The following is a 13,425-nucleotide window of genomic DNA, read 5'->3' on the forward strand; positions in this document are numbered from 1 at the left end:
CTTCCTAGTCTGCCTTAATCTGAAAGCTCCACTGAAACCTGTTCACCATAGATGACCCTGATGGTATTCAAAAGACTGGTGGTATCATTTCCAGCATCACAGCAACACAAAAGCCACCACAATACGGCAAACTGACAGATGGGTGGTGGGGAAGAGAGTTAGGTACTAGTATCCCTATTATACAGATGAGGACACTGAGGCAAAGAGGGTGATAACTACCCCAGGTTATTAGTAGAGGAGTGATTAGGAAGAGGACAGAACATATTATAACCCCTTTTGAATCTAAATCTAATTACACAATACTGCCTCCTGTTCATATCCATGAACCTGTCTTTACAAATGAACATATTCTCTGATGCACTTGTTTTTTTTCCCTGACATTTGCATTGGAACAGTACATGGTTCGTATGTGGCTTTCCCTCTGCCAGCTTTTCTTTGGACTCACTTGCTAATGACCATGCTGTTCAGAATCAGGGCGCTGCTCAGTCTCAGAGTTCTAAGTGCTGTGTATTAGGTAGTGGCAAGAAGTGACTGTCCACCTGCAATGGGTGACCCAACTGATGGTCTTTAGTAACAATGCAAACGAGAGGCCATTTTCCTAGATGGCATCTCTCCAGTGGACAAACAGAACATATAATACAAGGACACTAGGTCATCCGATCCCTCAGCCATCCTTCCTCCTGGCCCATTTTACCTAAGATCATTTTGTGCCTAAAGAGTTATTTTTGTAAGTGCTTTGGCAAGTGCCGTCTCATAATTGATTATTTCTTTTTTATGCCATTTCCGAAGTACATCACAAGCCCACTAGGGGTATCTTTGCCAGTCAATTTGTCTCTTTATTATTCATTTATTATGTAACTTGACTTCCTTAGAATTGTAATCTCTGTCATGATTCTCATCAAACACTGCCATATTTGGGCCCTCACATATTTGGCCAACTTTTTCTTCCATACTTAAAAAATATACATATATTATTTTTTGTTGTTGTTGAAAATAGACACAACAGAACATACACCATTTCAACATTTTCTACATGTACAATTCAGTGACATTGATTACGTTCTTCAAGTGGTACAACTATTCTCATCTTCCTTTTCTGAATTGTTCCTCCCGCATTCACATGAACTCACTGCTCCCTAAGCTTCCTAGCAAACCTTTCATGCTGCTGTTGTCAGTTGGATCTCACAGAGGAGAAACTGCAGTTGACACCAACACGTTCTGTAAAGCAATGCTGTGTAAATACACAAAAAGAAAAATCCATTCTCTTGCAGCACACAAATGGTGTGCATCCCAAGTTAGTTTAATGTGCAAAAAATAAAACAGAATTAAAAAAAAAACCCACAACAACAACAACATAATTTTAGTATGTATTTTAATAATAAACATATAGGAAACAAACAATGAACAAATACAAACTCAGCTTGGAGCCAGGAGTCTTTATTTTGGGGGATGATTCTACCATTTAATTGGGATAGAAAAATTCTACACAGCCAAATGAATTTCTAATAAGTAACTGAACCGAACTGAACTCACTGCTGTCGAGTCGATTACCAACTCATAGCGACCCTATAGGAGTCCCACAGAGTTTCCAGGGAGCTCCTGGTGGATTTGAACTGCCAACCTTTTGCGTAGCAGCCGTAGCTCTTAACCACTATACCACCAGGGTTTCCTTCTAATAAGTAGTCCCTCATTAATCAGGGAAAACTCACCACAGGTCTGTACTCCACAAAACAATAACAGAAATGTATACACATGCACACACATGAATAGAAAAGTCAAAGTCCCTTACCAATCCTGCAGTGAAAGTTTGGTTGAAGGAAGGATACACAAAGACTATCTTCTATTAAAGCCTCTTGACTTCAAACCAGTAGTAACGTTAGGGTATCTCTCTTTTGGCATAAAAAGAACATCTCCAACATGACTGGAGGTGACTGGGGTTAAATGCGAGTATTTAAATAGTATAAAGAGGTCCCAGTGATCTTGGGAGTCCCTGAGTGGTGCAAACAGTTAACCGACAAGTTGGAGGTTTAAATTAACACAGAGACACTTCAGATGAAAAGCCTGATACTCCCAAAAAACCCGTCACTGAAAACCCAAGGAGCACAGCTCTACTCTGACACACATAGGGTGCTATGAGTCGAAACTGGCTTGATGGCAACTGGTTAGATTATGTAGGCTACTGCAGAGAGCTTTGAACAGAGATAATCGCAGTAAGTCCTGGATAGACTACAAACTCCCTGAATGGTGGAAGGATTTATATTCTTAGTGTCTGACCCCTGAACACAATGCACCGTGGTATACTCCAAGTGGCAGTCTGCTTTTATGGAGAGGAGTATTTTATTGCTGGCCTTCTTAAGAATTGCTGGTGCCTGACAGGGTTGCTATGAGTCGGAATCAACTTGATGGCAATGGGTTTGGTTTTTTGGTTTGGTGATAATAAAAAGTACAGTCACCTGTACTCAGTTTTATGACTGTTTTAAACTCCAGGCCACAGCCCCTTGGTATGCCACGGCAATTGATATTTTATCAGTGAGTGAAGGTCACGTTTTAGATGGTGTTTACTCTTTTGGGGTCTCTTGACACCTAAGAGCTTTTCAGTAATACCTGCTCCTAGATGAACTGGGAGCTGCCTTTTGGTTAGGGAAGCACAGCCCTGGTATGATGCTGCTACTGCCCATGAGAGCCATGACCCCATGCTTGTTCATGACAGAGCCATGCTGTTGGCCAGAAAGAGAAGAGAAGGAGAGAGGAAGGGAGCTAAGCAGATGATGAAGTGAAAGTGTCTAGAAATGCTGGTCTAGTGAACCTGACTACTTTCTCAACCAACCCCGCCTCTGCAAACATTTAATTTTTGGATAAAACCTTGACAAACACCGTATTCTGCCTACTGGAGGTGAGCTAGACCCTGATACTCTTTAATGAAACTTTTGTCCTGATTTATGGCAACCTTGCCACCATGTTCGTTTTGGCTTCCACGATTATGGGACCACTATGGCAGCACAGATGAACCACATCACAGGATTAGGGAAGAGACATGACCAAAATGTGCTGACGAAAAGGCTTTTCTCAACCAAGGTTTATTAGTGGTCACCAGGGGCAGAAGGGAGGGGGAAAAGGGAAGGCATTATTTAGGAAGCATTGAGTATCTGTTTATGGTGATGAGCAATTTGGCAACAGATACTGGTGATGGTTGCACAAAATGACTAATATAATCAGTGTCAATGACCTGTATTTGTAAAAAATGTTGGATTGGCAAATGTTGTGTTATATATATTTTTACCACAACTAAAAAAAAAAAAATGGATCTCTCCAAATGAATAATTTTCCCTGATTAACAGGCAAAAGGGTGGTAAATGCCCACTTCACCCCTGCATTCTCTGTGTGCCTCTTTGGCCCTGTATCTGAATGGCACACACCCTTAAAATTACTGAATGCCTGGGGTAATTTATTCTGCAATCATGAGTGGGAAAGAATTAGATGTCAGCCCTAAAATCTCCCTCAGGCTTGGCTCTTCTGCAGATATGACTGAGCAGAGCGCTGAGAGAGATGACTTTATCTGGAGGTTGAAGACATGGCCACAGATGGGTGGGATGCTGAGGTAGTTATCAAACAGATCGTTCATTGCCGAGCCACACACTGCACAGGGCACCGTCCTGGACAACACGGGCTGCTGAAAAAAACTAATCAGTCTTCCACCCCAAGCTGCATTTGTACCTTCCCTTATTTTACGTTACAAATAAACCGCAGATGTTAGCATGAAAACAGGCTGAAGGTGGCAACAGAGTTTGAGATTGCCTGAAAAGACCTTTGTTGACATCATAATTTCCACGTTTTACATGTCAAGGAGGGTTTCGGTTTCCTTTGCTCTTGGGCCCATGCGGGCCAGAATGTCATCATTCATCTTCTTTGGTGGTAACGAGTTTAGCTGGCATAGGCCAAGCTCAATGTCCTGCCTGGCCTGAAAATTTTAATTTAAACTCAGAAAAAAAAAAAAAAGATAGCTAAGGAAGCCTCTCTCTTCTTTTTTTTTTTCCAGTTATTATTGTACTTTAGATGAAGGTTTACAGAAAAAACTAGCTTTGCAATAAACAATTGGTACACATATTATTTTGTGACATTGGTTACCAACGTCACGACACGTCAACACTCTCCCTTCTTGACCTTGGGTTCCCTATTACCAGCTTTCCTGTCCCCTCCTGCCTTCTAGTCCTTGACCCATCTCATTTTGTTTTATGGACCTGTCTAATCTTTGGCTGAAGGGTGAACCTCAGGAGTGACTTCACTACTGTGCTAAAAGGGTGTCCAGGGGCCATACTCTTGTGGTCTCTCCAGTCTCTGTCAGGCCAGTAAGTGTGGTCTTTTTTTGCGAGTTAGAATTTTGTTCTACATTTTTCTCCAGCTCTATCCAGGACCCTCATTGTGATTCCTGTTAGAGCAGTTGGTGGTGGTAGCCAGGCACCATCTAGTTGTACTGGACTCAGTCTGGTAGAGGCTGTGGTAGTTGTGGTCCCTTAGTCCCTTAGACCAGTCTTTTCCCTATATCTTTGGTTTTCTTCATTCTCCCTTGCTCCAGGAGGGGTGAGGCCAGTGGAGTATCTTAGATGGGCGCTCACAAACTTTTATGAACCCAGAAGCTTACTCACCAAAGTAGAATGTAGAACATTTTCTTTATAAACTATGTTATGCCAGTTGAGCTAGATGTTCGACAAGACCATGGTCCCCACAGCCCTCAGCCCAGCAATTCAGTCCCTCAGGGAGTTTGGATGTGTCTATGAAGCTTATGTGACCTTGCCTCGAACAAGTTGTGCCGGTCTCCCCAGCATTGTGTACTGTCTTGTCCTTCACCAAAGAACAACTTATCTATTGTCTACTTAGTGTTTTTCCATCCCCAGCCCTTCTCTTCCTCGTAACCATCAAAGATTGTTTCTTTTCGTGTGTAAACCTTTTCATGAGTTGTTATAGTAGTGGTCTTATACAATATTTGCCCTTTCATAATTGACTTATTTCACTCATCATAATGCCCTCCAGATTCACCCATGTTGTGAGAAGGGGAGCCTCTCTCCTCTTGGGAAGAAATTATGACTGTGCAATTTAACCCATTGAAGGTGGACAAGACTGGCTTGTTAGAGACATGGACCATATGTTCTGAAACATCAATCAGAAGCTGTCATCTTTTGTCCTATACTTATATCCAAATATTAGGTCTTTAATCCTATCCTTAAATTATTACCTTTCAAATGGTAATCTCGAGAACTGGAATACATGCAGACAACTCAAAGCACAGAATTACATGAAGAAAGGAGATCTCACCTGGAGTCTTGAAGTTCCTCAACTGAGAGGGAGTATCATAAACCTCCAGGATCCAGTCACCTGCAGCTCTTTCTCCCCAACAGTGGATGGTCATGAACTCCCAATTTTTAAATCCTTCCATGGAATGATCAAATAGTCTAAAAGAGAAGCATAAATCATTGCTTTGTTTGTTATTTAAAATCAAGTGACTAATTTTTTTTTTTTTTTTGTATCTATCAGGGAAACAAAGCTAAGACTCTGCCCACAATACTGACAATACCAAGTGTTGGTAAAGATGTGGCTCAACTGGACCTCTTTTATACTGCTCATGGAAATGCAAAATGCTACAGCCACTTTGGAAAAAACATCTTGACAGTTTCCTACAAGGTTAAGCATACACTTACTCTTATGCATTGGATTATGTCCCCCCCAAAATGTGTGTCAACTTGGATAGGCCATGATTCCTAGTATTATGTGACTGTCCATCATTTTGTCATCGAATGTGATTTTCCTGTGTGTTATAAATTCTACCTCTATGGTGTTAATGGGGCAGGATTAGAGGCAGTTGTGTTAATGAGGCAGGACTCAGTCTACAAGATTAGGTTGTATCTTGAGTCAATCTCTTTTGAGATATAAAAGAGAGAAGTGAGCAAAGAGACAGGAGGGCCTCATACCACCAAGAAACAAGAGCCAGAAGAATAGTGAGTCCTTTGGACCCGGGGCTCCTAAGCTGAGAAGCTCCTCAACTGAGGTAGACTGATGACAAGGATCTTCCACCAGAACTGACACAGACAGAAAGCCTTCCTCTGGCACGGGCACCCTGAAATCGAACTTCCAGTCTCCTACACTGTGAGAGAATAAATTTCTCTTTGTTAAAGCCATCCACTTGTGGTATTTCTGTTATAGCAGCACTAGATAACCAAGACACTTAGCATACAACTCAACAATCCCTCTGCTAGATATTTACCCAAGATAAATGAAGACATATGTCCACACAAAGATCTCCACATGAATGTTCACAGCAGCTTTATACACAATCACCAAAAACTGTAAACAACTCAAATGTCCAACAGCTGATGAATGGGCAAACAAATTATGGCATGTCCATACAGTAAAATACTACCCAGCAATGAAAACTAATGAAATGTTAATATATGCAACAACATGAATGAATTTTAAAAGCCTTAAGCTAAGCGAAAGGAGCCAGACCCGAAAGACGGCATACTACATCATCCAATTTACTTGACATTCTAGAAAAGGCAAAAATATAGTTACAGAAAACAGGCCAGTGGTTACCAGGGGCTAGAGGCAGGGGAGGGACACAGGGAAAATCTGGGAAGTGATAGAACTATTCAGTATCTTAAAAGTGATGGCGTGTGTTTATATGACTGTATAAATGTAAAAAACTCATTGAACTATTCACATAAAAAGGTAAACTGTATTGTATGCAAATTATACCTGAGTAAAAAGATTCTGCCCACTATTCTTATTCAGTTTAGGGAGTCATGCCTGAAAACCCAGCCTAGATCCTACTCTTCCAACCCTTCTACTGATTTTATACGGGTCTGAATTCCCTAGAATTATTTCTCTTTCCTGTGATGGAATACTGGCAGATACAAAATATGAAGAAAAGTAAAATAAAGAAATGGAATTCTTGTGAATTATAAAGAGATATTAATAGGTAACATATAAAATCAGCATATCAAGAAATAGGCATCTGGTATTTATAGGCCTGTAATGTAGATGGAACTACCCACAGAAATATCCAGAAGACTTCAAAGACATTTTCTCTAGGTATGGGACCTAGTGGATGCAAAGTGAAAGATGAAGCAGGAAAAAGATTTTTAGTACTTCTTAAAATTATGTGTACCTACGATTTGGATTTAAAAAATAATAATAAAATAGAAAAAGAGACTACTGAAAGTCAGAGAGGCAAATATAGAGGCAAAAAAGCACTAGCATTGTCTCAGAAGTAACCATGTTCAGTTCCTAGACATATCCGTCTTTCAGTAGAGACCAATGCGGAGGGCAAGGTTGCTAAATGTTGATAGCTCTTTAGAACATGCAGTCAACTCTCCTTGCTTCACCAAGCCAAACGATGGTTATAATTTGACCTTCTATGTGGTGGATTTTCCCATTGGGAGAAAATGAAACAAAAATTACCAATTTAATCAATAGTTTTCTTTCTCTTCATAGCTTGTTAGAATTGTGATTGAGAAAAAAAAAAAAAAAGACCATTCTATCAATCTTGTGTTTGAAGTGCTCTCTAAAATGCCAGCTGGGTTCTAAAGCTGAAGGGTTTGGGTAGCACCACTGTGGACTGTGTTAGGTAAAAGGCTCACACTCAGTATTCCCTAGAGCAAAGCAATAAACAGGGAAGTCACCTGCTCAAGTTCCTGAGCCCATTAAAGAAAAATGAAGATTATTATGCAGTTTCCTCCAAGTGCCAAAGTATTTGGGAAAGGTCGAGTTAAACAAAGTTGAGTAGATCTCTTTACTGGAGAAATCCCAGAGTTTTGGAATACGTAGATGTGTTTTGCTAATCTCCTTAATGGAGCTAATGGTTGGCAGTGATTTTTAAAACTGAAACTCTTTCTTTTTTTTTTTTAAAGAACATCTGTATACTATATTGTGAAGGTTCCCTTTTCGAACAGAGGAATGTGGCATTTCAGTGAGGACCACCTTGGATCTAGCAGCTTTCTCCCCATGATAAAAGAGATGAAAACTGCGCTTCTTACATGTATGTTTTCCCACGTTGGTGGATTCTCAATAGAATTAGGATGGCACATTTTATGGAGATCCTATAAAACTGGACTTGGCCAAGAAGAATTTGCTAGGTCATTATACAGTTGATTCCTACATTTACATATTTAGAGTCTTTTGCTTAGAACCTAGAACCAGTGAGTTTCCAAGTGTGTATGCTGGGGGAAAAGACAACACAGATATGGAGGAAGAGAAGCTTTTTTCAAACTGCCCTTTCTGACATAGAGACGCTACTAACGGGACTATGTTGGCATATTTATGGTATAGGGGCAAAAAATGGGTTTAGAACCACTTACTAGTCCATAGCTCTAACTGAGGCTCTAATTTGTTCAGACCATTGTGCCATTTAAGGGCAATCAAGCAAAATTTGTCACATAATACCTTTCCAAGAGTGCCTAATTTAAAAGCAGTTCACAAACAGTTTAGAGAGAACACTTGGCTCATTGCCTCATACCAAAACTACAAAGGAGACTTGAGGCTGCCATCACACGGGGGGGGGGGGGGGCAGTCTTGTTTCCATAACCTCAGCCAACTTTTAATTACTCATGGGTCAATTATTTGACTGCTGGATTAGCAGACCCTATGTTTCTTCCCTTCCACCCTTTCCTGTCCACTTCTGAAATTCATTTCATTGTTGCTGATCATTTTCAAATTACATTTGTAACAAAAATTATACATAAACTGGGTGCCAAGAAGAAGCTCTGGTAAAGTCAAATTCAAATAAATGTTTCAGAAAGAGAATACAAACGGGCTTTTTCTATCTGGCTAAGCAGTTTCCCGCCCCGGCCTCTTCACCTTATGCAGGGTTGGAATGTCCATTACTGTCTAAACCCATTTTCTGATATAAAAGTTGAGGAGGAGGGTGAACAGAGAGCCAAATATAATCATTATATGTTGCTAAAAGAGTTGATGGGGAAAGAAACAGACCTTGATTATTGTTACTGCTTCAACCAACTAGGCACTCACTTCTGTAGCCTCATCCTGTCATTTATAAACTCAGTTTAAACAGAGATGCATAATTCTCTTTTAATCCTGATTCAACTATTCTGCATCTTTCGCGTTGTAAAATTAAAAAACAAAAACTGCACCATCTGCATATAAAAATACAGGTAATCCAGCTAGTAGATTAGATTTGTGCTGCAAAGAACATACTTGTTGAAGACAATCAAATGTTAAGCCATTGGGCACCTGCTAAGGAGATTCTAACTGTGGGCTCTCTGTTTATCAACTAAAAAGTCTAATGCCCTATCTGAATGTCTGTGTCATGTCAACAATGAAGAAACCAAACACAGGCCCACGGTCAAGTAGAATCCATGTCCTGAAAGCCAGGTTAAATGAACTCTATGGCTGTATCCACATCTCCTGGTGCAACGGAACTCTGTTCTGTCAAAGCTGACTTCATAATTCTGTGTTCAAAGAAATGATATATGCAGGCAGTAACACAAATTATGCATCCAGTTATTAAAATGACACCCCACAGCCAGCCCTATCCCTGTGAGCGGTTTTCAGATAAATTACTTTGGATTATGCCTTGTAGAAAAGGCTGCCATTATGTGCAGTATATCCTTTTGAGGAATTAACTCAGGGAATAACTCATATAATTACTGTAAGCTTTTTCATCTTCCCATCCTTTCATTTATTTAGCCAATGTGTCAAATGTGTCAAGGCTACAATGTTTTATGATGTTACGGCAACTAAATAACAAGAAATTTTATAAATATTGAAAGCTAGGTGATATCTTGTAATTATTTCTAAAACTGCCAATGGATCTTAATTTCAAAATCATCCGCTCCTACCCAAACAGTATTTATTTTTTTTATCGAATTAGACATTAGGCCAATAGATTTCTAAGTTTTCTTCTTGTTGTTCTGGGGGTTTCATCATAATTTAAGGTGGAGCTTATAGAATGCTTGAAACACTTATTTAGATCAATTATAATTGTTTTATTTAGATATTGGGTTTTTACAAGGTTTATATAATTTGTTTCCAAAATGGGGTATTTGAAACATATTATTTGGCTTTTCTCTCTGATTCTAAATAGTTTCTTTAAGAAATGTTGAGACAGAGGACAGTACTAGTTCTGGTAATTTGGAACACCTAAAAAGTGAGTTTTTTCTTTTTAACTTTTACCATGCATAGCTGGGCTTCCCAAGTATTACCAACTGATCAACCCTAAAATGCATTCCTCTTTGTGGGTGTATGACATAAGTACTTAATGTTCTTGAAGATTTATTCCATTTTATACTACAAGGCCTTTAAGTCTCTGTTTTATATTATAAACCTCTTCATAAATTACTTGCACATCCAGCAGATGCTTGCTTGCAAGTTTTCTGATTACCGTGAAAATAACAATGTGTATGACAAAGCTGGATGAACATATCAATTGGTGCTATTTCAAATATGGTAGGAGAACAGGCAGCTTCAGCATCACCTGGGAACTGATTAGAAACATAAATCGATGGAGCTCAGCCCAGATATACAGAATCGGGATCTGTGTTTGACAGAATCACTCACTACGCGCTTTGAGAGCACTGTGCTAAATGAGGGCTACCACTTACTAGGTGCTTACTGTGCTAAGAGCTGTGCTAAGTACCTTCTATAGCTTAGCTCATTTAATAACTATTAATACTTATTTAACAACCCTGTAAGGCAGATGTTATTATAGCTATTTTTTAAATGAGGAAATCGACTTTTCCAAAGTCAAACACAGTAATCAGTGAAGTCAAGGCAAACCCAAACCAAAAAACCAAACTCAATGCCATTGAGTCAATTCCTACTCATAGTGACCCTACAGCACAGGGTAGACCTGCCTGATAGGGTTTCCAAGGCTGCAATCTTTATGGAAGCAGACTGCCGCATCTTTTCTCCCTCAGAGCAGCTGTTGGGTTTGAACTGCCAACCTGATCTTTTGGTTAGTAGCCCAGCACTTAACCACTGTGCCGCCAAACCAAAACCCACTGCCGTCAAGTAGAACTGCCGCATAGAGTTTCCAAGGAGCACCTGGTGGATTTGAACTGCCAACCTTTTGGTTAGCAGCCATAGCACTTAACCACTACGCCACCAGGGTTTCCGCTGTGCCACCAAGTCTCCCTAATCAGACAAACCCAGTGCTGTCTAAGCCCTTCTTATGGAGACGGCTTATCATCATGTAAAACTTTTTTCACTGCAAGCCACAAATACATTTAAATACCACACTTAACAAATGTCAATAGTCTGTCATTGAACAGTTCGGTAGGACAACAGCAAAAATGAGCAAAGTATAAACGGTACATTCTAAACATCATAAATTATAAATCCTATAAGGGTCTTTCTTTGTTTCAGTATTTCAGACTAGAAAGTGTACCTTCTTTCTACTTAAGACCATAATTGGAAGCAGAAATAGTCATCTGTAATCAAATTTAGAAAAAGCGGCAAAGTTTCAGTTTTCAGTCAGAGGCCAAAATTTGGAACAGAGAGCCAATACTTCTAAATTAAATCCCAAACTCAGTGAGTTGCGGGAGGTGGAGATTTAAAAAAAAAAAAAAAAAGACAACTTTTCATAATTCTAACAAATGCCATTGAAAACAGAGAATCTGATGGTATGAGACTTTTTGGTTTTTTTTGGTTGAAAAATTGTTATGCAGGCAGAATTTGAATGTGTCACAATATAAAGGCACACACTTGCTTGTCTAAGAACATTTTCAAAGGACCCAAACCCACTTCGCTTCCCCCGACAATGCGCAACCTCTCTATTCTCCACAGAAGTACACCATTCGTGGTGAATGTTCAGTTTGGCTTTTTGTTAGGCAGGGCATATAGGCCAAGAGGAGGACTGGAAGGGTAGGGGCAGGAGAAGAACAAAGAGAAGAGAAGGAAATAACCATTTGTCCATTCCAGTACTGCTCTGTTTACCCGTGGCTTCCACCCACTAAATTATCAACCTGGCTTGCCAGCGGTGCTTGCCTGCTGGGCTAATGGGACATGAAGCTGGAGTTGGATTAACACTCTGAATGCTTCAGAGTGCCTTCCAGCGCTCGGCACCTGCAGATGCTTGGGTAAACTGTTCTCCCTCAGACAGCTGTTCTCCACAGGAGTGCGGGCAACTGCCCGTCAGCCGTCAGCCGGGACAGGGAGCCACTGAGGGGCTCCAGACGGCCCACACAGACTTATTCGAAGTGTTCAGGTTGCTCCTACAGCCTAGCCACTTTGCAGAAAACGGGCACCCAAAGAATTGCCTGAGGAAGGGGAAGGAGTTAACAATACTGAAGAAATCCCTCACTGAAATGTCTAGGGGAATAAGGACTTCCAGGAAGCCAACCATGGCCCCTTTTTACTTGGGAGTTTATCCTTATGTACAGTGATCATATTTTTAGGTCCTCAAACTAGATTTGTCTCACAGCTTGTCACACGGTGCTGGCTTTCACGTTGTTATGATGCTGGAAGCTTTGCCACCTGTATTTCAAACACCAGCAGGATCACCCATGTGCACAGGTTTCAGCAGAACTTTGAGACTAAGACAGACTAGGAAGAGAGGTCTGGCAACCTCTTTCTGAAAACAAGCCAACAAAAATCCTATGGATCACAGCAGAATATTGTCTGATATAGTGCTGGAAGGTTGCCCCACAGGTTGCAAGGCACTCAAAATACACAGTGGCCTCAACAATAGACTCAGGCATACCAATAATCATGAAGATGGTGGCGGACTGGGCAATGTTTTATTCTGTTGTACATGGGGTTGCCATGAGTCAGAGCTGACCCCACAGCAGCTAACAACAAGCTAGGATATAAATTTTGACAATACTGAAAATGAAATAGTCTCAGATAATAAGACGCGGGGTCACTGTCATCTCAGCTCTCCTCCTGGTTTATCCTCCTTGTCGGTGTTCTCTCCTTGTTCTCTCTTTTTACATCGTAAAGGGGTGATGTCGCCGAATGAGCCTTGTGACGCTGGGTCTGTGCTGGCCTTCCGTACCCTGGGTTCTCACAGCAGCTGATGTGAAGCCTGCTGTGGGTAGCCCTGCCCCAGAGGGACTGCTGCAAAGCCTTGGGGGCTTTGCTACAGTAGCTGCCAGGCTAGTCAGTGTACAGTATTGGGAATTCCAGGTCTAGGGATGCAAAATTGCACCTCACAGAGCAGAAGAGGATAAACGGGGATGACTCTTTGCCATGACAACTTGGCATCTTCATCTGAAGCAACCTCCACCAGGGAAACTTTGTATTTTAAACTTTCCAGAATTCCTATCTTTTAGCTGCATGTCATTCTTTGCTTTACCCGGTGCTCTTTGGAAATCTTGACTTCTTTGAATAAGGAATGAGATTGCTGTTACTAATAGTTTCTGACACACGGATTCCTTCTACAACCTGATCTATTCACCTTTTCTTGAGGAAAAGTAT

General features: G+C 40.7%; 1 protein-coding gene across 2 annotated transcripts in view; it reads right to left on the reverse strand.

Annotated features, from left to right (window-relative positions):
• The window catches only part of PCSK5 (proprotein convertase subtilisin/kexin type 5), a 492,211-nt gene that overhangs the window by 175,420 nt on the left and 303,366 nt on the right, over positions 1-13,425 (reverse strand). For both annotated transcript variants that reach the window (XM_064291217.1, XM_064291216.1), the window contains exon 13: positions 5,311-5,447. In XM_064291217.1, the coding sequence (XP_064147287.1) occupies positions 5,311-5,447 (137 nt within the window). The remainder of the gene's footprint in view (positions 1-5,310; positions 5,448-13,425) is intronic.

The sequence above is a fragment of the Loxodonta africana genome, chromosome 9 (assembly GCF_030014295.1).
Source record: "Loxodonta africana isolate mLoxAfr1 chromosome 9, mLoxAfr1.hap2, whole genome shotgun sequence".
Lineage (NCBI taxonomy): Eukaryota > Metazoa > Chordata > Mammalia > Proboscidea > Elephantidae > Loxodonta > Loxodonta africana.